Here is a 26,296-nt window from a genome sequence, read left to right as displayed (position 1 = left end):
TTTATTTATTTTTTTATCCTGTGCGCAAAAAAGGTACCAATAGACGAGGATAGCTGCTCAATACATTACTGATCAACGTAAACACTTGGCCTACAGAAGACACAGAGCACCACACGATGAGATCTGGGACTGAAAAATTGTCCTTTTTGTGGAATAGTCTCCTGACGGACAGCAATTTCGGTGACTCGCTGCTCAATCTGCCCAATAGGGCGCTATATAATATTCTGAATAGACGTACGAAATGGTCTAAAGAACAAAAAGTGGAATTTCGGATTTCAGCTGAGCCATTTGATGGACCCAGCAGGAGTTAAAAAAAAATGCATCTTTTACTGTATATACACAACTACTTTCTGCATAAAAAAAAAAAATAAAATCATGTAACAAAAAAACTACAAGAACGAGTATAGTCGCGGTGTCGGACATGTACAGATCAATGGAGGTGAAGTGGACGCTATATACAACAAGGACGGGTATCTCGAAACTTCGTAAAACTTTTAAAATTTGTAGCAATGAGGGATTTAAAAAAAAAAGTTTGAACACTTTGGTCCCTACACGTCCATTTAGCAAATAAAAAAAAAATAAAAAATAAAAAAAAAAATTCCTACAGATTAAAAAAATCTAGCCGACATACAAGGATGTACAGGTTTCGTCATTTACAATTTTTACAGTCTTTAGTCACCACTTTTTCAGAAATGCTTCGAAAAAATCAGACTCCAAGAGCCTTGAAGTGTTGAAGCTAAATACGTCCGCCTCTTGGGAGACGTATATATTCTGCAGAGAAGTGGGGGTTCAGTCGAGGAACCTCTGGCAGGCTTTTTTCCACCGGCAGGCGGTGCACCACTGATCCCGGTGTTCAATGCCATAGACCTTACGGCATTTCTTGGCTTCACCACGAACTTTCCTTTAAAAAGAAAAAAAAAAAATTATGTACACAGCCCGACATATACAGTGGTGGTTGAAAGTTTCTGGACACTTCATTAAATTTTCTATAACTGAATAAATTTGAAACAAAACAAAATCAGGGGGAAAAAAAAAAGGAAAATAAAAACCAAAATCGAACAAAGGAGTCCAGAAAATGAAACTTTATAATAGAAAAAAAAAAAAAAGATCCAATATCACATTTCTGTGAGAGGCAAAAGGTATGTGAGCTTTAGGATTAGCAGATAATATGAAGGTGAAGCTAGCGATTACAAATCAATAGGATGACAATCAGGTGTGGGTGGGGGACCTGTTTTATTTAAAGAGCAGGAATCTATCAAAGTCAAGTGTATCATAGCACGAACAAAAAGGAGACTTCTGAGGACGTCAGAAAAGAGAAGAGGAGATGTTGGTGCTCATCAGGCTGGAAAGGTTACAAAATCATCTATAAAAAGGTTTGGACTCCCATTAATCCATATTCAGACAGATTGTGTACCAATGTAAGAAATTCAAGACCTTCCCCAGGAGTCGACAACCCACAAAAGATCATTCCCAAGAGCAAGGCGTATAATAGTCTGCGAGATCACAAAAAGGAACTTAAGGTAACATCTAAGCAACTAAAGGCCTCTCTCACATTAGATAATGTTAAGTGTCCATGATCCTACCATCAGGGAGAAACAGAATAAACCCTCCACAGGAGTGGACAACACACAAAAGATCATTACCAAGAAAAAGGCATATAATAGTCTGCGAGATCACAAAGGAACCCAAGGAAACATCTAATCAAGTAAAGGCCTCTCACACATTACATAATGTTAGTAGTGTCCATGAGTCCACCATCAGGAAGACACAGAATAACAAACCCTCCCCAGGAGTGGACGACCCACAAAGATCATTCCCAAGAGCAAGGAGTATAATAGTCTGTGAGATCACAAAAGAACCCAAGGAAACATCTAAGTAACTAAAGGCCTCTCTGACATTAGATAATGTTAAGTGTCCATGAGTCCACCATCAGGGAGAAACAGAATAAACCCTCCACAGGAGTGGACAACACACAAAAGATCAATACCAAGAAAAAGGTGTATAATAGTCTGCGAGATCACAAAGGAACGCAAGGTAACATCTAAGCAACTAAAGGCCTCTCTCATATTATAGATAATGTTAGTGTCCATCAGTCCACCATCAGGAAGACACAGAATAACAATAATGTGCATGGCAGGATAGCAAGGAGAAAGCCTCTGCTCTGCAAAAAGAACATTGCCGTTTGCTTAAGATCACCAGGACAAACCAAAAAGGCGACTGGAATAATGTGTTGAGGACGAATGAGACCAAATTAGAACTTTTTGGTTTAAATGCAGAGAATTACGTTTGGAGAAAGAAAAAAAACACTAAAACCTCCTACATCTGTGATCACGGTGGTGGTGGTGGTGGTAGTAGTATGAGGGTTTGGGATGTTTTTCTGCACCAGGACCAGTGATGGAACAATGAATTCTGAATTTTACCAGCAAATTCTAATGGAAAATATCCAGACGTCCGTCCATGAGCTGAATCTCATGAGAAAATGGGTCATGGAGCAAGACAACGATCCAAGGACACAAATCATTCAACATAAAGGTTACAGAAGGATAACGGTGAAGGTCTGGAACGGCCGAGTCACAGTCCTGACCCTAATCCTATGGAAGTGACGGGGGAAAATCACCAACATAACCGGAGAAGGGGTTTTATAACGAGGAAAGGGCTAAAATCCCTCCATCTGATGTGCAGGAATAATCAGCAATTACCAGAGAACGTTTATCTGCAGTCACTGCCGCATAAGAGGTCACAGCAGATACTGAGAGCAAAGGGTTCACATACTTCTGCCACTCAGACATGTGATATTGGAGCATTTTCCTCATTTACAAAGTCTGATATTTTTGACTCGTTTGCTGGATTTGTTTTTCCATCTACTTTTAGGACTTGGGTAAAAATCTGATGTAGATTTAGGTCAAATTTTTTGTTCAGAAATAAGGAGAATTCTGAAGGGTTCACAAACTTCAGCAGCGCTAATAAATAAAAAAGATAATGTAATAGGTCTGAAAATAAAACGTAAGTTATAGATGCATATATAGAACTTTTTGGAACCGAATACAGATTTTTTTTTTTTTTTTTTTTTAAGGAACACTAAATGGACAGGAAGTGGGAAGAAACAGACATTATATATACAGTACAGACCAAAAGTTTGGACACACCTTCTCATTTAAAGATTTTTCTGTATTTTCATGACTTTGAAAATTGTACATTCACACTGAAGGCATCAAAACTATGAATTAACACATGTGGAATTATATACTTAACAAAAAAGTGTGAAACAACTGAAAATATGTCTTATATTCTAGGTTCTTCAAAGTAGCCACCTTTTGCATTGATTACTGCTTTGCACACTTTTGGCATTCTCTTGATGAGCTGCAAGAGGTAGTCACCGAAAATGGTTTTCACTTCACAGGTGTGCCCTGTCAGGTTTAATAAGTGGGATTTCTTGCCTTATAAATGGGGTTGGGACCATCAGTTGTGATGTGCAGAAGTCTGGTGGATACACAGCTGACAGTCCTACTGAATAGACTGTTAGAATTTGTATTATGGCAAGAAAAAAGCAGCTAAGCAAAGAAAAACGAGTGGCCATCATAACTTTAAGAAATGAAGGTCAGTCAGTCCGAAAAATTGGGCAAACTTTGAAAGTGTCCCCAAGTGCAGTTGCAAAAACCATCAAGCTCTACAAAGAAACTGGCTCACATGAGTACCGCCCCAGGAAAGGAAGACCAAGAGTCACCTCTGCTTCTGAGGATATGTTTATCTGAGTCACCAGCCTCAGAAATCGCAGGTTAGCAGCAGCTCAGATTAGAGACCAGGTCAATGCCACACAGAGTTCTAGCAGCAGACACATCTCTACAGCAACTGTTAAGAGGAGACTTTGTGCAGCAGGCCTTCATGGTAAAATAGCTGCTAGGAAACCACTGCTAAGGACAGGCAACAAGCAGAAGAGACTTGTTTGGGCTAAAGAACACAAGGAATGGACATTAGACCAGTGGAAATCTGTGCTTTGGTCTGATGAGTCCAAATTTGAGATCTTTGGTTCCAACCACCGTGTCTTTGTGTGACGCAGAAAAGGTGAACAGATGGACTCTACATGCCTGGTTCCCACCGTGAAGCATGGAGGAGGAGGTGTGATGGTGTGGGGGTGCTTTACTGGTGACACTGTTGGGGATTTATTCAAAATTGAAGGCATACTGAACCAGCATGGCTACCACAACATCTTGCAGCGGCATGCTATTCCATCCGGTTTGTGTTTAGTTGGACCATCATTTATTTTTCAACAGGACAATGACCCCAAACACACCTCCAGGCTGTGTAAGGGCTATTTGACCAAGAAGGAGAGTGATGGGGTGCTACGCCAGATGACCTGGCCTCCACAGTCACCAGACCTGAACCCAATCAAGATGGTTTGGGGTGAGCTGGACCGCAGAGTGAAGGCAAAAGGGCCAACAAGTGCTAAGCATCTCTGGGAACTCCTTCAAGATTGTTGGAAGACCATTTCCGGTGACTACCTCTTGAAGCTCATCAAGAGAATGCCAAGAGTCTGCAAAGCAGTCATCAAAGCAAAAGGTGGCTACTTTGAAGAACCTAGAATATAACACATATTTTCAGTTGTTTCACACTTTTTTGTTAAGTATATAATTCCACATGTGTTAATTCATAGTTTTGATGACTTCAGTGTGAATGTACAATTTTCATAGTCATGAAAATACAGAAAAATCTTTAAATGAGAAGGTGTGTCCAAACTTTGGGTCTGTACTGTATATATATATATATATATATATATATATATATATATATATATATATATACATACATACATACATATACACATACATACATATATATATATATATATATATATACATACATACATACACACACACATATATATATATATATACATACATACATACACATACACATACATACATACATATATATATATATAGATTTATGTACGTATAATGTATCTGCTACATGACCAGAGCGGTGGTGAATGTATATAGTGACCTGCGGGAACATCAGCGCTGCAGGAATAGAATAGGACTTGTGCTGAATGGAAAGTGCTTTACACTAAAACTAAAATATAGATTTAAAATCAGATGTCAGCAAAATGCAGATTACTTCAAAGATCTTGTAGACCTGATCAGAGTGGTGTACTTACTGTGGGGAAAAAAAAGGGATATGAAAATCATAAGACCAGCTATACAGAGAAAGTTCAAAAGTCCAAATGAATTCAGTCTCCATCTGCAAACCCAGCCTGAGTTACAGCTTGCAGCTTGTACTGAGCAGCGAGATCTCAGCAGCAGGGAGGAGGGACACTGAGGTGGTGGTAGGCAAGATGGGTTGAGATTAAGCAACGGAAGTGAAGAGTGGCACTGATACGCTGTCAAATAGGAAAGGTGGGTAGAGATCCAGTAGCAGGGACACTGAGGTGTCATCAATCAGGCTGGGTTGGCAGTGATTCCGCAGCAGCAGGGAGGAGGGACACTGAGGTGTCATCAGACTGGGTTGGCAGTGATTCCGGAGCAGCAGGGAGGAGGGACACTGAGGTGTCATCAATCAGGCTGGGTTGGCAGAGATTCCGCAGCAGCAGGGAGGGTGGACACTGAGGTGTCATCAATCAGGCTGGGTTGGCAGTGATTCCGCAGCAGCAGGGAGGAGGGACACTGAGGTGTCATCAATCAGGCTGGGTTGGCAGTGATTCCGCAGCAGCAGGGAGGGTGGACACTGAGATGTCACCAATCAGGCTGGGTTGGCAGTGATTCCGCAGCAGCAGGGAGGGTGGACACTGAGGTGTCATCAATCAGGCTGGGTTGGCAGTGATTCCGCAGCAGCAGGGAGGAGGGACACTGAGGTGTCATCAATCAGGCTGGGTTGGCAGTGATTCCGCAGCAGCAGGGAGGGTGGACACTGAGATGTCACCAATCAGGCTGGGTTGGCAGTGATTCCGCAGCAGCAGGGAGGAGGGACACTGAGGTGTCATCAATCAGGCTGGGTTGGCAGTGATTTTGCAGAGGCAGGGAGGGTGGACACTGAGGTGTCATCAATCAGGTTGGGTTGGCAGTGATTCCGCAGCGGCAGGGAGGAGGGACACTGAGGTAGTGTTAGGTTAGATAGTGGAGACTAAGTAACAGCATCAAATAGGAAATAACTGAGGCGCTGATAATCGAGCTACTTAAGTGGAGACGCAGCTACAGCAGAGAGGAGGAACACTAAGGAGCCGTTAATCATGGTAAGTGAACAGAGAATGACTTAAAAATTTCAAGGAGCTTTATACAGCCATAGTGGCAAGGATTTTCACAGTAAATACATCAGCCTCAAATTACCAAGCAAATCTCAGACCTTCAGTAATTTGCAGTGTAAAATTTGGTGTCCGATCCACCTGAAGAATTCTGAAGTTATTTTTTTTTTTTTAATTAATGCGGCCCTCTAGTGGTCATACACAAAACAACACTCAATTTACAGCCTGCAGCAAAAGTGAAAGATTTTACATTATTATCACTTATGGGCAAAAAGTTTCCCCCCCCCCCCCCAAAAAAAACATCCGTAGATTGTAAATAAGAGAGATTTCACGGTCTGTGGAGAAACCTACCTGCTACCGTTGGACGCTCGGGGTGGCGAGGCCACAATCAGCTGGGACTTTATGGATGGAGTCTGCGGCTGCTGTTCACTGAAACTGAGCGACCGGCTCCTGATCTGGGGAGGAGGAAACGCAATAAAATCCATCACATTACAACACACCTGACCGGTTATAACAGCTCCCCAGCCCTGCAGAGCACCTATGGCTTCGGATGTCTCACAGCTGAGGGTTTGTTACAGTCTAGTGAATCCTAACATGTGGCAGTCTGCGGCGTTTTATCTCAGAATAGAGTTTAGAACGGCAAAAAAATAATAAAAAAAAAAGCGACAGCAAGAAAAGCAGGAGAGCGGCCATCGTACTTACTGGAGAGAGGGTCGGGAGCGTGGAGGGGGCCGCCGCTGCCGCCGCCCAGCTTATACTGGTAAAGATATGAGGGGAAACTGGGATCTGGATGGAAGGCAACGCCTGCGAGAAGGAAAATGTATACATAGCTTTAAAATACAATCTTCTCCTTCAGAGCTGCACTCATAATTCTGCTATTAACCACATAAATAACACCACATATTTTGGTTTTGTGGAAAACTTTACATGGAGATTAGGAACCACAATTATTTCCTATCCGAAAAAGTGATCACAGGGGATTGTGCGAGTCGTACAGAACCCATGGGGATCAGCGGCGCCTAAAAAGCATTCTCACATGTTCATATTGGACAGTCACGTGAAATAAAATAACGGATAAGTCCTGTGACTGGAAAGAATGGAAAGAAGAGTTAATTATTGCCAGGACGCAGCTCCGCGCTCAGTTACCTGGTAAGCATGGTCGGCCTGGATGTGCCAGAAAGAGCCGGGAGCCGACTGACTGAGCGCAGAGGGCAACGGAGACTCCACGCTGGGCAGCTCCAGAGCCGGGGGCTCCAGCATAGGAGTCATGGGCTGGATGAGAAGAGGCGCAGTAACAGTGCTGGGGCTCCGGGGGGTGCTCTCAGGCTCAGATTCATCCTTCATTTGGACCTCTGTGTAGTAGAAATCCTCCTCTCTCTTACGCTGATCAGAATCTGTCCCATCTCTGGAGAGAGAAACAGGAGATCAAAGGACTGATCCGGAGTTACAATCCTGTATTATATTCCAGAGCTGCACTCACTATTCTGCTGGTGCAGTCACTGTGTACATACATTACATTACTGATCCTGAGTTACATCCTGTATTATACTCCAGAGCTGCACTCACTGTTCTGCTGGTGCAGTCACAGTGTACATACATTACATTACTGATCCTGTACTGATCCTGAGTTCCATCCTGTATTATACTCCAGAGCTGCACTCACTATTCTGCTGGTGCAGTCACTGTGTACATACATTACATTACTGATCCTGAGTTACATCCTGTATTATACTCCAGAGCTGCACTCACTGTTCTGCTGGTGCAGTCACTGTGTACATACATTACTTATCCTGTACTGATCCTCAGGTACATCCTGTATTATACCCCAGAGCTGCACTCACTATTCTACTGGTGCAGTCACTGTGTACATACATTACATTACTGATCCTGGGTTACATCCTGCATTATACCCCAGAGCTGTACTCACTATTCTGCTGGGGCAGTCACTGTGTACATACATTACATTACTGATCCTGAGTTACATCCTGTATTATACTCCAGAGCTGCACTCACTATTCTACTGGTGCAGTCACTGCGTACATACATTACTGATCCTGAGTTACATCCTGCATTATACCCCAGAGCTGCACTCATTCTGCTGGTGCAGTCACTGTGTACATACATTACATTACTGATGCTGAGTTACATCCTGTATTATACTCCAGAGCTGCACTCACTGTTCTGCTGGTGCAGTCACTGTGTACATACATTACATTACTGATCCTGTACTGATCCTGAGTTCCATCCTGTATTATACTCCAGAGCTGCACTCACTATTCTGCTGGAGCAGTCACTGTGTACATACATTACATTACTGATCCTGAGTTACATCCTGTATTATACTCCAGAGCTGCACTCACTATTCTGCTGGTGCAGTCACTGTGTACATACATTACATTACTGATCCTGAGTTACCTCCTGTATTATACTCCAGAGCTGCACTCACTATTCTGCTGGAGCAGTCACTGTGTACATACATTACATTACTGATCCTGAGTTACCTCCTGTATTATACCCCAGAGCTGCACTCACTATTCTGCTGGAGCAGTCACTGTGTACATACATTACTGCAGAAGTAATAATTCCAACTGATAGTTCGGAGTTTCCGCATTATCAGAGCCGTGATCCCGGGGAGGAGATTTCTACTTACCCCAGATGTTGGGTCTTTACGTGGCGCTTTATGCCCACGATGGAGCGCAGCAGTTTCCCGCAGTTCGGCCACAGACACTTGTACATCACCTTCACCGAGTTCTGGAAGCAACGAGAGAAGTCAGCGGAGAAGACGAGAGGCCGAAAAACCAAAAAGAGCCACGGCGGCTCCTCGGAGGGAGGTGGCTCCTCGGGGGCGTTACCTTCCGCTTCCTCGGGGCCGGCTCGTCCAGGAGGAAGGGGTCCGGGTCAGTCTCAAACCCTTCATCCACGTGGGAAGCGCTGAACACCTCGCCCGTGTACTTGGGGCTGGCCTCGGTGTGCGGAGGGGACGGGGTGGAGGCGCCGCACTCCACGCTCCAGTGCCCGCTGGTGGTGCTGCTGCCGCTGTCAGACACGTCGCCACTTTCCTTCCATAAGTCGCAGGTGACTTGAGGAGCTGAGAGCGAAAAAGGAAGGATTGAAAAAAAAAAAAGGAAAAGGAATACGAAGATCAGCACCAATGACGTCCGCTTGAGGTCAGTGAACAGAAACAAGGCTAAAACCGGAGAACTTCTCACAGCTGAAGGTTTGCTACAATTGCATCCACCATCACATCTTACTCCTGCCAGTTATTTGTTACAATGTATCAGCGCAGGTAAAATAGATCAGCTAGTGTAGATCTATTGTGCATCACCTGCGCTGATACACTCTAACGAAGTATCAGAACAGGCGCGAGACGTGTGCAGCTGATGCATCTACCTCAAGGAAAATTAGGATACAACTGTTGCAAAACCTCAGCTGTGAGAAGTATCACATCGTCTGGCTATAAAAGAGAATTTTGGAAATGGCTACCAGCAAGCAGGTGTTGAGAAGAGGCGAATGTCTCACCTGGGATGATGTCGCTGCAGGGTGGGCTCTGCACGATGGGGCTGCAGGACAGGCTAGTGAGGACCATCGCTGCCATCATCTCATCCATGTCCACCGCATCCGAGCGCCTGCAAGAGAAAGAGCAAATCATCAACATCTCTGCTGGAGTCAGTGAATGAAATACAGCTCAAGACTTGATGGGGCCCAATACTCCAGGATGGTTACAATGTGTCATGGCGGTAACACACATGCCTCCTCAACACCTCCCTACTCACTGTGGTCACCACGTGGCTTCTCCTCACATCAGCCTGGCTCGCAGAGTTTGCCTCTCGCAGCACACCGCAGCACTGCTGCATCTGAGTTTTTCCATCAGGCCTTAGGGCGGCATGGCCGGTCTCTGCAGGAATTTAACCCTGCTGTGTCCTGAAGAGACCATGTTCCCCAGCCTATCCCATGCCATCAGGCTCTATAATAAGCAGCTCTTCCCACCACTTCTTGCCCACTGGTTGGTTCCTAGTCAGTTTGTCCTGCTATTGTACGGTTTGAGCGTGTGCGTTTGTTTTTCCTGTTATTGACCGGGCTTAAGTACCCATCCTGTCTGATCTCTTCGGCCTTGACCTCGGCTACATATCCCAAACCTTTGCTACCTGCCCTGACCTCGGACCGACTGACCAGGTTTGTCTTTGCCCCCAGTACCTCGTACCCGTGTGACACTCTGGTCAGCTGCTGCACTCCCGGAGACTGCCCAGGAGTGGTACCTGGTGTTTGCCGGCAGCCCAGCCATCCTCACCTCCAGAGGCTGTAGTGAAGACCCGGCAGACACCTACTCTCGTTCCTCTAGGGTAAGCCCTGCCCGTGGCACAGTGGGTCCACACCCATCAGCATTACATTCACGGCATGGACCCCGCTGATATCTCGAGTCTTAGCAACCACAAGTCTCTAGTACAAGTCTTGGACAAGAAGGTACCTTCTCAACATGAGCGTACGTCTGCATCAGCTGGTCCTATCAATGTGGTGGGACTACTCAGTTAAAGGATCTGTCGTAAGAAATAGCCACCCTGCCTTCCGCCACTACCACGTCTGGCCAACCCTCCTCTGGAGAGTCAACCTCTTCATGGGAACCGCCTAATGCTCCAGTATCTGGTGCAACTGATGAACTCCAGCTTCCACTTCACGTCCTGTTACGATGGAGAACCCAAGGAAAACCGTGGGTTCATAAACCAGTGCCAGATCCATTTCACACTCCATGCTTATCTTTTTCCCTTCGGACCAGACCAAGATTTAGTTCATGGTCACTCTGCTGTACGGATGAGCCCTGGCTTGGGCAATCCCCATTTGGGATCACGTAGGTCATGAGACTCGCCATGTTGGGAGATTCTTGGACATGTTCCGAGCAGTATTCGAGGAACCTGACCACACCTACTCTTCCGTCTTGTCCCCGTTGACTAAGACACAGCATGGATACTGTGGCCAGTATACCTTACGCTTCCGCACCCTGGAATCAGAGCTGGCCTGGAATGAAGAAGCCCTGGTGGCAACCTTCTGGCATGGCTCTGTCTGGTCATATCAAGGATGAGTTGAAAGGTAGAGCTCAGTTTTCTTTTTCCGGGGAACCTTCCGGATGGGTTCCAACCTTTCAGTACCCTTTGCTGCCACAACCTCCTGTGGTAGAGCCGATGCAGGTAAAGCAAGCCAAACTCTGTACAAAAGTGACGACAAGTGCATGTACTGTGGAGGCGAGGGACATTATGTTCATCAGTGACCAGTGAGACCCAAAGGCCTCCAGAGTCTTAGGACAGCCGGACATAGCTCTCAAATTGTTGACCCAAGTCAACTGGATTTTGGGAGAGAGACCTCTCTCCTCAGCAGCCCATTTACACTTCGGATCCGTTGCCAACCTCATCCATCCTGACCTGATTCATCAGCTTCCTTCACAAGAGCCGGTTCGTCCAATGGGTTGTTGCCTCCATTAAAAGGACAACCCCTGGTGGAGCCTATTTGTCATGTCACACTGCCCATCACCCTGCAACTTGGTACCCAGCACCCAGAAAGAATCTCTATGCACTACCTAGCACTGTAAACTTTTTCTAGGTCACCCATGGTTCAGTCTACACACGCCAGATATGGACTGGTCCACCAGTCAGGGGCTACAATGAGGATCAGCATGTTCTACCAACAGCCTTGCCAAGGTCGTGCTCAAGTCCTTGCCTTCCCTGATTGAGACTCGTATCTTGTCTCAATCCTTTGAGGCATTGGATTCTGAGAAGGAATCTCAGCACATCTTAACCCGGCTAAGGTTGATGAAGCGGCTCCTGTTCTCCTAAGAGACGTCCCTCCGGATAAGACCTTGGCTATGACTAGGAGGAGGAGAATCCTGTCCTTGAGCCACGAATCCAAGCCGGCGAAGGATGTTCGGGACTTTGTGGCCGCCTGTCCACAGTGCTCTGGCGATAGCTAGTCCTCTGGGAACAAGCCTGACGAAGATGTCTGCACCCCTACCGTTTCCTCAGCGGTCTGGCCTAAAAAGGGAGAGGCGTGACTAGGTGTCTACCGGGTCTTCACTAGAGCCTCTGGTGGAGAGGATAAGCTGGGCAGCTGGTAGACAAGGCACCACTCCAGGGTAGTCCCCGGGACCGCAGCGGTAGACCAGAGGATCAGAGGCTAGGGTACGAGGTAGAAGAGGGCGAAGACAAAGACGAGGCCAGACGGTCCGGCAGGCGGCACAGGTTCAGGATATGTAGCCTACGTCATGAGCAGAGAGGTCGGACAGGACGGGTATACGAGCCGGATCAGTAATAGGAGAAACAAAATACACATACGCACGAGCAGAACAGTAGCACAGCAAACTAGGAACCAACGATTGGGCCAAGCATTGTGGGAGGAGCTGCATAAAATAGTCTGCTGGCACGGGATAGGCCGTGGAACCTAATCTCTGCAGGACACAGCAAGGTTAAATTCATGCAGAGACCGGCAGGAAACAAACTCAGACGCAGCAGTGCTGCAAGAGGCAGACTCAGCGAGCCAGCCTGATGCGAGGAGAAGCCACGCGGGGACCACGGGGAGAGGAATGTGCGTTACTGCCGCTACACAAAGTATCAAGTCATATTGAACTTCTATGTGCTACAATGTATCAGTCTGGAGTCCTGGCTGATTAGAAGGGAAAACTCTAGACTAATACATGGTAACAAACCCTCAGTTGCAGGAAGCACTTTGTGTTTTCCGATTTAGGTTATAAACCGTAAGCTTCTCCGTTTACTGCTGAAAATTGTGAAGAGTAGAAAATATAAGCAGCACAAATAGTCAGCGAGCGATGAGTGCAGGACGGCCACTAACCTCTTAGGAACATCAATGCTGCGAGACACCATCCTCTGAGCGGCGCTGGACGAGGGGCCGCAAGACACCACCTGCTCCATGGGGAGGACGCTCATGGATTTCGGAGTCTCCGCAAGACGCACATCTTCTGTCTTTCGGCACAAATGCAGCCCAAGATCAAAGGCAAAAATCTTCACCTCATCGTCCACGTGGTTGTGCTGTTCCACCAAACCGGCGCACTCCTGACCGTTGTGCGTGATGTACACCTGCCAAATACACAGGACGTCAGCACCGCACGGTGCATACTATATACTGTGCAACAGTCATCATTATTCATCCCGAGTGACATCCTGTATTATCCTCCAGAGCTGAACTCACTATTCAGGTGGTGCAGTCACTGTGTACATACATTACATTACTGATCCTGAGTTACATCCTGTATTATCCTCCAGAGCTGCACTCACTATTCTGCTGGTGCAGTCACTGTGTACATACATTACTGATCCTGTACTGATCCTGAGTTACATCCTGTATTATACTCCAGAGCTGCACTCACTATTCTGCTGGTGCAATCACTGTGTATATACATTACATTACTGATCCTGAGTTACATCCTGTATTATACTCCAGAGCTGCACTCACTATTCTGCTGGTGCAGTCACTGTGTACATACATTACATTACTGATCCTGAGTTACATCCTGTATTATACCCCAGAGCTGCACTCACTATTCTGCTGGTGCAGTCACTGTGTACATACATTACATTACTGATCCTGAGTTACATCCTGTATTATACTCCAGAGCTGCACTCACTATTCTCCTGGTGCAGTCACTGTGTACATACATTACATTACTGATCCTGAGTTACATCCTGTATTATACTCCAGAGCTGCACTCACTATTCTGCTGGTGCAGTCACTGTGTACATACATTACATTACTGATCCTGAGTTACATCCTGTATTATACTCCAGAGCTGCACTCACTATTCTGCTGGTGCAGTCACTGTGTACATACATTACATTACAGATCCTGTACTGATCCTGAGTTACATCCTGTATTATACTCCAGAGCTGCACTCACTATTCTGCTGGTGCAGTCACTCTGTACATACATTACATTACTGATCCTGTATGTACACAGTGACTGCACCAGCCGAATAGTGAGTGCAGCTCTGGAGTATAATACAGGATGTAACTCAGGATCAGTAATGTAATGTATGTACACAGTGACTGCACCAGCAGAATAGTGAGTGCAGCTCTGGAGTATAATACAGGATGTAACTCAGGATCAGTAATGTAATGTATATACACAGTGACTGCACCAGCAGAATAGTGAGTGCAGCTCTGGAGTATAATACAGGATGTAACTCAGGATCAGTAATGTAATGTATGTACACAGTGACTGCACCAGCCGAATAGTGAGTGCAGCTCTGGAGTATAATACAGGATGTAACTCAGGATCAGTAATGTATGTACACAGTGACTGCACCACCAGAACAGTGAGTGCAGCTCTGGAGTATAATACAGGATGTAACTCAGGATCAGTAATGTAATGTATGTACACAGTGACTGCACCACCAGAACAGTGAGTGCAGCTCTGGAGTATAATAAAGGATGTAACTCAGGATCAGTAATGTAATGTATATACACAGTGACTGCACCAGCAGAATAGTGAGTGCAGCTCTGGAGTATAATACAGGATGTAACTCAGGATCAGTAATGTAATGTATGTACACAGTGACTGCACCAGCCGAATAGTGAGTGCAGCTCTGGAGTATAATACAGGATGTAACTCAGGATCAGTAATGTATGTACACAGTGACTGCACCACCAGAACAGTGAGTGCAGCTCTGGAGTATAATAAAGGATGTAACTCAGGATCAGTAATGTAATGTATGTACACAGTGACTGCACCCGCAGAATAGTGAGTGCAGCTCTGGAGTATAATACAGGATGTAACTCAGGATCAGTACAGGATCAGTAATGTAATGTATGTACATAGTGACTGCACCAGCAGAATAGTGAGTGCAGCTCTGGAGTATAATACAGGATGTAACTCAGGATCAGTACAGGATCAGTAATGTAATGTATGTACACAGTGACTGTACCAGCAGAATAGTGAGTGCAGCTCTGGAGTATAATACAGGATATAACTCAGTATCAGTACAGGATCAGTAATGTAATGTATGTACACAGTGACTGCAGCAGCAGAATAGTGAGTGCAGCTCTGGAGTATAATACAGGATGTAACTCAGGATCAGTAATGTATGTACACAGTGACTGCACCACCAGAACAGTGAGTGCAGCTCTGGAGTATAATAAAGGATGTAACTCAGGATCAGTAATGTAATGTATGTACACAGTGACTGCACCCGCAGAATAGTGAGTGCAGCTCTGGAGTATAATACAGGATGTAACTCAGGATCAGTACAGGATCAGTAATGTAATGTATGTACATAGTGACTGCACCAGCAGAATAGTGAGTGCAGCTCTGGAGTATAATACAGGATGTAACTCAGGATCAGTACAGGATCAGTAATGTAATGTATGTACACAGTGACTGCACCAGCAGAATAGTGAGTGCAGCTCTGGAGTATAATACAGGATGTAACTCAGGATCAGTAATGTAATGTATGTACACAGTGACTGCACCAGCAGAATAGTGAGTGCAGCTCTGGAGTATAATACAGGATGTAACTCAGGATCAGTAATGTAATGTATGTACACAGTGACTGCACCAGCAGAATAGTGAGTGCAGCTCTGGAGTATAATACAGGATGTAACTCAGGATCAGTAATGTAATGTATGTACACAGTGACTGCACCAGCCGAATAGTGAGTGCAGCTCTGGAGTATAATACAGGATGTAACTCAGGATCAGTAATGTATGTACACAGTGACTGCACCACCAGAACAGTGAGTGCAGCTCTGGAGTATAATAAAGGATGTAACTCAGGATCAGTAATGTAATGTATGTACACAGTGACTGCACCCGCAGAATAGTGAGTGCAGCTCTGGAGTATAATACAGGATGTAACTCAGGATCAGTACAGGATCAGTAATGTAATGTATGTACATAGTGACTGCACCAGCAGAATAGTGAGTGCAGCTCTGGAGTATAATACAGGATGTAACTCAGGATCAGTACAGGATCAGTAATGTAATGTATGTACACAGTGACTGTACCAGCAGAATAGTGAGTGCAGCTCTGGAGTATAATACAGGATATAACTCAGTATCAGTACAGGATCAGTAATGTAATGTATGTACACAGTGACTGCAGCAGCAGAATAGTGAGTGCAGCTCTGGAGTATAATACAGGATGTAACTCAGGATCAGTAATGTATGTACACAGTGACTGCACCACCAGAACAGTGAGTGCAGCTCTGGAGTATAATAAAGGATGTAACTCAGGATCAGTAATGTAATGTATGTACACAGTGACTGCACCCGCAGAATAGTGAGTGCAGCTCTGGAGTATAATACAGGATGTAACTCAGGATCAGTACAGGATCAGTAATGTAATGTATGTACATAGTGACTGCACCAGCAGAATAGTGAGTGCAGCTCTGGAGTATAATACAGGATGTAACTCAGGATCAGTACAGGATCAGTAATGTAATGTATGTACACAGTGACTGCACCAGCAGAATAGTGAGTGCAGCTCTGGAGTATAATACAGGAGGTAACTCAGGATCAGTAATGTAATGTATGTACACAGTGACTGCACCAGCAGAATAGTGAGTGCAGCTCTGGAGTATAATACAGGAGGTAACTCAGGATCAGTAATGTAATGTATGTACACAGTGACTGCACCAGCAGAACAGTGATTGCAGCTCTGGAGTTTAGACGTTTTTACGTTGTAGACCCATTGGTTAGGTTTCTCGCTTTGTTCATACTCCTGTAGATATTTCAGCTCAGGAAAGTAACCAGAATTCCATAACTTTTTACAACTGGCAGCAGAGAGTTATAGGAAAATCCCGTCCTTGTCCGACAATGTCTTCTTTTCTGCAGTGGCCTCGGGGGGCTCATGTACGGCTGCGGGCAGATATCCTGGAAACACTGGCAGCCTGGCGCGGTGCACACGCACATCCCTGCTGCGGGCAGCTCTCCAGGCGGCCGGACAGTGAAGGGTTAACTGCGTCACCAGGAGCAATTAACAGAGGGACATTTACACTTCTTGGAAAGTTTCCCCCTTAAGTGTTAACCAGAGATCTGCGCACGGAAAGTCATGTGAGAAATGATAAGAAAAGCGTCCATTCATTTACCACATTTTGGCCCAGGACACAAAAAAAACCTGGTCCCCCATTTTGGGTATACAGCTCCTATGCAGACCTATGTGCCTCCATGACTCCGCTGAATGAAGGTGGAGCGGTAGCAGCACAGCGCCGTATATCGTGCAGCACGCTCTCCCATACAAGTGAATTGTACAGAGGCCGCAGTACCACTTATGGCCACTGCACAGTGCATGGCGCTGTGCAGGTGCCGGCTGTATTACACAGCTTCTTAGCCCACTCCATGGAGCAGACAGGGGGGAATAAATCTTTTGCATTAGATCTTGATTAAAAAAAAAAAAAGTATTGTTTTTGGTTTACAGCTCCCATGCAGAGCCATGCATCTGCAAGGTCTCCATACTGCGGTAGTGCTCCTGCAGCTGGAATCTCTGCATGTACTTAAAGGGGGAGATGGAGGAAAGGATGACCGCTCAGATTGTAGTCCAGGGAGACGCGTCGGTCTGCATAGGAGCTGTGGACACAAAACGACATCTTTCACCAGGATCTATTGCAATACACTGACATTAATGTCATCATCCTGGAGCTTGTGACACAGACTCATGTCATGAAATCAGGAGGAAAAACAAAAAGGTCACATGAACAGTCCACGTGCCACACAGGGACAACACGCAATGGCCCTTACACAACAGGACCACCAATCTTATGTATTAAGTTTTGTTTTTTTTTCTCAACAGCGCCACCCCTTCATCAGGTTGTATGCGGTACTGCAGTTCAGTGAGAAAGGAAAGGAGCTCCAGTCAGAATCTAACAATTTACATAAAAAAAGCTGCTTTTCTCCCCACCCATAAGCAAATGTGGTCTCTGGTATTGCAACTCCAATCTATTGAAGTGAATTGGACTGAGGTGCAGTACCAGATCCAGCCTGTTATCAGGGGTGGCGCTGTTACCGGTAAAGTGCAGCTGTGAGTGGCCGACCCCGACAGACACCATTTCTAGTTTGAACGTCTTGATCTCGTCTTACCTTCTGGCCTGGATATAGTTTGAAGCGACTTGGAGGCAGGTTTACGGAAGGATAAGCGCTTTCCTCAAAACATCCTCCATCGTAAGCTCCAAGGTGGGCCCCTCCGGTGAGGTCTCCGGGCCCCTCAATGGTCATTCCATCCGCAGCTAAACTCGGGGTGCACACCCTGGCCCCAAGGAGAGACCGCTTGCCGAGACGTTTAGAAAGTATGCTAGCCATAATAGCTGCAAAACAAAAAGACAGATGCGGATGAGAAGGGCCAATCACATAGTGTAATTCAGCAAAGTGACCACTGGGGGAGCTATAGCTATGGATCCAGCTACAGTATCTATTGGGATCTGAACTCCTCCTGTCACCAAATTAGACTGCTGCTCTGCCCTTCCTCCATGCTTTAAACTGCAGCTTTGCTTATTAAGGTGCAGCAATTTAATGGTTAACTCTGCAAAGTCCGTGTCCAAAGGTTGCAAAAAAAAAATCGCAAGAAAAGTAAATAGATTTAGTTGTGATTTTTCCACTTTTTTTTTTTTTACCTAAATTTGGGAAAACACTTATAGGCCAGGTTTTGCTCACAGCAGAGGGTTTGTTACAATTGTATCCGCTCAGAGTGTGGACAGCAGATCCATACATTCTTTCAAGCACCGATACATTGTAACAAACTATCAGAAGAGGGGAGGAATGTGTTTGGCTCTCAGAGGATTGTCTCTTGACTGGATACAATTGTAACAAACAAAGTTTTCAGTCTCTGGATGCAAAGACACCTATTATCATGCACCGCTTAAAAAGTGGGAGCGATTTTACAAAGTTTTGCCCAAAAAGTTTTGCCCAAAAAGTTTTGCCCAAAAAGTTTTGCCCAAAAAGTTTTGCCCTCTTTCCTGCAGGAAGTGGCATAAAAAGCTTTATACAGAAGTTTATGTAACTTTAAGCCAAAATTCACAGTGATAAGTTTGGAACAAACAACAATAACGCAGTCACAAGTATTAAAAACAAAAAAAGTTTTAGAACTTTTCCTTATACAATCAGCAACTTGGAGAAGGAACGCAGAGAACTACAACTCCCAGCATGCCCATTTCTGTACATAGCATTGTATCTAGACTGGATACAACTGACCAAACCCTCAGCTCTGAGCAAGGACCAAGGCAGCTTGTTAAAATCCAGAAAAACAGTTGCAGAGTCCAAAACTAAAAAGATTTAGCAACTTTATTTACACAAAACTGGACAAACACAAAGCGCGGCGAGTGCGGACGTGCCGGTGGACAAGCCCAGAGATGTGGGGGCAGCCAGGGGGTGAAGTGGCGAAACACAGATCCTGTTTCATCAGTGCAGGTCCTATGGTCAGAGCACATAAGCTCCAGATGGCCCCGCCCCTCCTGACAGCCACACCCCCTCCTGCCCCTGACAAGACAGGCAAGTGCTAGGAAGTGCAAGAGCAGGACAAGCATGTGACAGCTGAAAAAAATATTTTGAGAGCTCAGGAAAAAAAATAAAAAATGAAGAACTTGCAAAACATTAACCTATGGAGTGCCAAGAGTAACCGACAGGCTGGGTCACACCCCATAGGGACTGTCCCTTTAAGGCTGCAGGAGTTAACCCATTAATGCTGCAATCTGCAACTCAAGAAAAGACTTGTGTTATCAGATATTTTAGATTCTTTTCCAGAGTCATCTGATAATCCAACACTTGCCCGGCCCTTTAAATTCCAGAATAAAGGAATTATGTACGGGGCTACAATACAAGAGCTGAGGGGGCTACGATACAGTCAGAGGGAAGAGCCCCCCGATATTAGATTAGATACATAGGAGAACACTAAAGACGGCAACGGACATGTTGGAAATTATGGCGTGTATGGGCAAGAGGTATAGCGCCCCCTGTGTGTTGCAAGCTCCCCAGGCGGCCGCTGTGTGTGGTGGTAGCAGGCGGCTATGTCTGGCAGGCGGGGTGGCGGGTGCGGCAAGGAGCGGCCGGCTGACAGATAAGGAGAGAGGTCGGCAACATTTCACAACATCAGCAAATCCAACGGGGAGAGAGGAATCCATCCGTAATCTAATGTTAGTGTATGGCGCAGAGTGCAGGCTGCCGCCCGGACCCCGCACTAATCAAGTGCAAGCTGCCGCGTGGACCCCCCCCACTAACCAAGTGCAGGCTGCCGCCCGGACCCCGCACTAATCAAGTGCAAGCTGCCGCGTGGACCCCCCCCCACTAACCAAGTGCAGGCTGCCGCGTGGACCCCCCCCCCCACTAACCAAATGCAGGCTGCCGCGTGGACCCCCCCCACTAACCAAGTGCAGGCTGCCGCGTGGACCCCCCCCACTAACCAAGTGCAGGCTGCCGCGTGGACCCCCCCCACTAACCAAGTGCAGGCTGCCGCGTGGACCCCCCCCACTAACCAAGTGCAGGCTGCCGCGTGGACCCCCCCCACTAAGAGTGTCAGCCCAAGTGGAGGCTGCTGCCCGGACCCCCCACATATCAGAGTGTCAGCCCAAGTGCAGTCTGCCGTCCGGACCCCCCACGAATCAGAGCGTAAGCCCAAGTGGAGGCTGCTGCCCGGACCCCCCACAAATCAGAGCATCAGCCCAAGTGCAGGCTGCTGCCCGGACCCCCCACGAATCAGAGCGTCAGCCCAATACCACCAAAGTTACTTCCAGCCGAGGCAGGAGGGCAAAAGAGACAGTAACGAGCCGAGAACTGCGAGATTTAGCCGAGCGGCAACTGCTGGGTCCACACCGGGACCCGATGCCGACATGATACACGGCACCGAGAGCAGAAAGGTGACCGAACCCAACGGGGCACATTAATCTACACCCAGCCTATAGCGCTACCGTTGTTATATGACAACTGCATGCTGGGACTTGTGGTTCTCCAGCTTGTGCAATTGATATGGGGTAATAACACTTTTCAGAATAATATTAGGGGTCGTGGAGTTTCAGAATGGCAGCGACACTCCGGTATCTCCCGTATATCTTGCCCTGTCCCCAGTCGTCGTCATATTACGGGTTTCTAAGTTGCTGTACAAGTGCATGCTGGAAGTTGTAGTGTCACCGCAGTCTGGAAATTGGGGGACAAGGTTTAGACCCTTCCCAGGATATTGATAACTAGAGATACATTATCACTGAATACATCAATACTGCAGATTATAGATTGCACACAGGAGGTTTACAGTGTGAACATCCCCCTTCCCCCCCCCCCCTCTTGGGGGGTCCAATAAATGAGCTGTTTATGAGACATGTGGCGGCCACTACAGGCGAGAGGCAGCATTACACCCAGTCTCATTGAAACTAATGGATGTGTCAACACCATTGCGACTTATAAGGGGGGAGGACCCCACTGTGATATCAGGGTTATCTACAACAGACAACCCTGTCCTAACCCTAATAAACAGAATGAAATGATATATGTACAGAATATATAGAACTGCCACATACACACACACTGATATACCAGGGACAACCAACAGCAAAGTCTCATTATTTGGGTTTTATTCTGTCCCTGGGATCTGACTTGCCAATTGTCTCTTTCACCCACAGGCACCAACATCCTCCATTAAGCAAAGCTGGGATATAGTGAATTGGGCACAATGGGAGCAGAACTCCTCTGGATCCAGATGTGAACACAGCCCTATACCCAGCCAGAAGCCGCCGATCCAGATGTGAACACAGCCCTATACTCAGCCAGAAAACGCCGATCCAGATGTGAACACAGCCCTATACCCAGACAGAAAACGCCGATCCAGATGTGAACACAGCCCTATACCCAGCCAGAAGCCGCCGATCCAGATGTGAACACAGCCCTATACCCAGCCAGAAGCCGCCGATCCAGATGTGAACACAGCCCTATACCCAGCCAGAAGCCGCCGATCCAGATGTGAACACAGCCCTATACCCAGCCAGAAGCCGCCGATCCAGATGTGAACACAGCCCTATACCCAGCCAGAAAACGCCGATCCAGATGTGAACACAGCCCTATACCCAGACAGAAAACGCCGATACAGATGTGAACACAGCCCTATACCCAGACAGAAAACACTGATACAAGTATGTTTACAAATACAGCTACTGATAGAAGTGATGTTGTTACATCACAGATGGAAACATTGATACAAAGAAATAAACCCAACGTATCAAGAAAAATCCCAATCGGAATCGCTCCAAAGTCAACTCCAAAGGAGACTGGATCCTCTGGTAACTCTGACGGAGAAGCGCCCCCCGTTCTCCCCATTGCAGATACATAGCGCCACCATTGGGCAGTGCGGCGTAGTGTGCACTGCAGCCGCCACTAGACAAAACAAGACACCAGGTGTCGTTCTCTGCTTCTGTACAAAAAGTTACTGAAAAGTTTTTAGAAGTGAGAGGCCCCGGGGAGACTGACAGTCACACCCCCTGCAGGGGTCAGGACAGCATCACCAGGGTGAACAAGCCCCAATAGTCGCTGCGCCCCTATCTGGCACGATGGACAGGATGGTGTTATATTGATGACGACTAATCGGCACAACCAGCAGTTTTCACATTTGCATTTATTTGGGGGGGGGGGGTTTAATTGGATCATGATACTTTCACCTCTTTATGAGGGGTGTGCAGGGTTCGACCCACCCCCAATCACAGAGGGCCCCCCCCCCAATATCGGATCCCCAATCACCAGAGGGTCCCCCCAATATCGGATCCCCAATCACCAGAGGGTCCCCCCAATATCAGATCCCCAATCACCAGAGGGTCCCCCCAATATCGGATCCCCAATCACCAGAGGGTCCCCCCAATATCAGATCCCCAATCACCAGAGGGTCCCCCCAATATCAGATCCCCAATCACCAGAGGGTCCCCCCAATATCAGATCCCCAATCACCAGAGGGTCCCCCCAATATCAGATCCCCAATCACCAGAGGGTCCCCCCAATATCAGATCCCCAATCACCAGAGGGTCCCCCCAATATCAGATCCCCAATCACCAGAGGGTCCCCCCAATATCAGATCCCCAATCACCAGAGGGTCCCCCCAATATCAGATCCCCAATCACCAGAGGGTTCCCCCAATATCAGATCCCCAATCACCAGAGGGTTCCCCCAATATCAGATCCCCAATCACCAGAGGGTTCCCCTCAATATCAGATCCCCAATCACCAGAGGGTTCCCCTCAATATCAGATCCCCAATCACCAGAGGGTCCCCCCAATATCAGATCCCCAATCACCAGAGGGTCCCCCCAATATCAGATCCCCAATCACCAGAGGGTCCCCCCAATATCAGATCCCCAAACACCAGAGGGTCCCCCCAATATCAGATCCCCAATCACCAGAGGGTCCCCCATCACAGAGGGTCTCCCAATATCTGATCGCTGCCGCTCAGGCACTTCTAAGGATGGAATCCCAAGCGACAAATTCCTTTTTATGGGGGTTTGCAGAAAATCAGATGCTGCCACCAAAACACCCCCCCCCCCCCCTTACCCCTCCTACAGCTATACAGAGGAGATGCCCACCACTAGGAGAAACTGCAACAGATCTGCGGTGTGTGAATATGCCCGAAAATAAGAGAATGCAGTCACATGGATGGAGGACAGTCCTGGGGATCACAAGGGAAAATACAAATCCAACAAATGGTGCAGTGAACGCCACACGCCGCACCCACAAAAAGAGGGGCAGTCACCCCAATGACTACAAAATAGGGGTGCAACCAACTCAAAAGTCTGCAAACACCACCATGTACTCCACGACCAGAGGGGGAACAGCCAGCCCCCTGACTACAAATGAGAGAGCAGTCACCAAAAAGGGGCAAAAAAACCCCACAGTCCATATCAAAGAGGAGGCGCTGCCAATCACAGACTGCGCAACAATAGTAAGAGGGGTTCAGGCCCCCCAGGAACCCTACAGAAGCCCCCGACCCTCAGCGGACGGAAACACTGGAGCAGTGGATACAAGTTTGCAATGTGCATTAGTGGAAATCCGGCTCCATCATGTGTGGGGTGTGTCGGCCGGGAGGGGGGTCTGCCGGCCAGAACTGGCAGGGGGGAGTGCCGGCTGGAGGGGGGTGTGCCGGCCATAACTGGGGGGGGTGCCGGCCGGAGTTGGCAGCACGGAGGGGGGTGTGATCTCACAGGGGAGGGGACCCAAAACACAGTGATCGATCACGCTGCTCCCCCGGGGTCCGCGCCCCCCAGGCGGATACACACGGGGCTGCACCCCAATAGCGCATCAGTCAGTAATGTCACTCCCAGGACCCCCGCCGTGCACCCGTCCCCCCTGATCCTGCACCCCCGGGGCTTGTGCATGCAGCTGCCGCCCCCCCACGTCCCGTGCATGCGCCCCCTCACCTGCCCGCCGCGCAATCCTCCTCCGCTCGATGTCGGCGCTCCCGGGCTGCTCTGGGAATGGGCGTCCTGTGTCCCCTGTGCAGCCTCTCTCCACCGCCGCCGCCGCCGATCTCCCTCCTCCTCTCTCTTCCAGCTCCGATGTGGAAAGCGCAGAAACCCGCGGCGGACTCCGGGCCTGGCGGCGCTCGGGCGCAGGGATCTGGCGCAGGTGCAAGAGTTGTGCGGCTCCTCCTCCGCTCCGCGCTGCAGCGGGCGCCGTGCTCCGCCGGCCGGGTGTGCGCCCTGTGTGCGGGGACTGCGCCTCCTGTGCTGCGGCCGCGCCGGGTTTTCCTCCTCACACGTCGCTGCCTGCGCTCCTCCTCCTCCTCCCCGTCCTCCTCCTGCTGCTGCTGCCGGCCGGGTTAGAGCAGAGTTGTAAACAAGCTCCCCACATGCTCAGCCCTCCGCCTGCCATTGGCGGCTGCACAGCCCCGGACTCACACCCACCAGCGCAGGCGGAAAACACACAGCGAGCGCTACGTGTGCACGGGGCAGGGGCGCCACAAACAAGAGGTTCTGCAGCAGCATGCACAAATATGCACATCGCAGACTGTCTTAAAAAAAAAAAAAGTGATAAACAGATCAGCCTGACTAGAGGTTCTGCAGCAGCAAAGGTGCATGCACAAATATGCACATCGCAGCTTCTAAGAGTATTAGCCAGACAAGAAGTTCTGCAGCAGCAGAGGGTTAGTGAGAGACCAGAGATGTACAACTATGCACCTCACATCCATCAGGCTGACAAGCGGTTCTGCAGGAGCTGAGGCATCAATGTAAGAGTAGATGGATGCACAACTAAGCACATCGCAGCTGGTGCAGAACTTCTTCTAAAAAATGAATAGGTGATGAACAGAACAGTCAGACAAGAGGTTCTGCAGCAGTAAAGGTGCATGCACAAATATGCACGTCACAACTGCTGCAGAACCTCTTAAAACAGTGATTGGCAGCTCAGTCTAATAAGTGGTTCTGCAGCAGCAGAGGGTTTATGACAGACCAGGTGTATGCACAAATATGCACCTCACATCCATCAGGCTGACAAGAGGTTCTGCAGGAGATGAGGCTCCAATGTAAGAGTAGATGCATGCAAAAATATGCACATCGCAGCTGCTGCAGAACCCCTAAAACAGTGATGGACAACACAGCCTGACAAGAGGTTCTGCAGCAGTAGATCAGACCAGATGTGTGTACTAATAAGCAAACTACAAGTGCTGCAGAACCTCTTCTCTGATTCTTAGCCTGACAAGAGGTTCTGCAGGAGCAGAAGCATCAATGTAAGAGTAGATTCAAGCACAAATATGCACATCGCAGCTGGTGCAGAACTTCTTCTAAAAAATTAATGTGATGGACGGATCAGACTGACAAGAGGTTCTGCAGCAGAGAGTTTATAAGACGCCAGATTTATGCACGTCACAGCTGCTGCAGAATCTCTAACAGATGGACAGCTCAGGCTGACAAGAGGTTCTGTAGCAGCAAAGGAGCATGCACAAATATGCACATCGCAGCTGCTGCAGAGTATCTACTAAAAAAAAGCGAAGAACAGATCAGCCTGACAAAGAGGTTCTGCAGGAGCAGACAGATCAGATGTGTGCACTAATATGCAAACCACAACTGCTGCAGAATCTCTTCTAAGATTATTAGCCTGACAAGAAGTTCAGCAGCAGAGGGTT

At 47.6% G+C, this 26,296-nt stretch overlaps 1 protein-coding gene across 1 annotated transcript; it reads right to left on the bottom strand.

The window, feature by feature from the left end:
• ZNF395 (zinc finger protein 395) lies at positions 1–24,927 on the bottom strand. The gene is made up of 10 exons (XM_073673870.1): positions 24,594–24,927; positions 18,303–18,526; positions 13,067–13,311; positions 9,755–9,861; positions 9,088–9,323; positions 8,886–8,986; positions 7,382–7,640; positions 6,938–7,039; positions 6,587–6,690; positions 1–901 (listed from the first exon to the last, which is right to left on the bottom strand). The coding sequence occupies exons 2-10, from the start codon at positions 18,519–18,521 to the stop codon at positions 790–792; spliced, it is 1,485 nt and encodes a 494-aa protein (XP_073529971.1). The 5' UTR covers positions 18,522–18,526; positions 24,594–24,927; the 3' UTR covers positions 1–789.
• Between the last annotated feature and the right edge of the window lie 1,369 nt (positions 24,928–26,296).

Source organism: Phyllobates terribilis, unplaced genomic scaffold (genome assembly GCF_046119375.1).
Source record: "Phyllobates terribilis strain yellow unplaced genomic scaffold, ASM4611937v1 Scaffold_3__8_contigs__length_932513732, whole genome shotgun sequence".
In the NCBI taxonomy this organism is placed as follows: Eukaryota; Metazoa; Chordata; class Amphibia; order Anura; family Dendrobatidae; genus Phyllobates; species Phyllobates terribilis.
This window is presented reverse-complemented; position numbering and strand designations above follow the sequence as displayed.

Coding starts and splice junctions, on each gene's coding strand:
- ZNF395 (XM_073673870.1), bottom strand. CDS start 18,521: ATGGCTAGCATACTTTCTAAACGTCTCGGCAAGCGGTCTCTCCTTGGG. Junction 9,324..9,754: donor CTGCAGCGACATCATCCCAG/GTGAGACATTCG, acceptor TTTCGCTCTCAG/CTCCTCAAGTCACCTGCGAC. Junction 6,691..6,937: donor CGCTCCCGACCCTCTCTCCA/GTAAGTACGATG, acceptor CCTCCTCCCCAG/ATCAGGAGCCGGTCGCTCAG.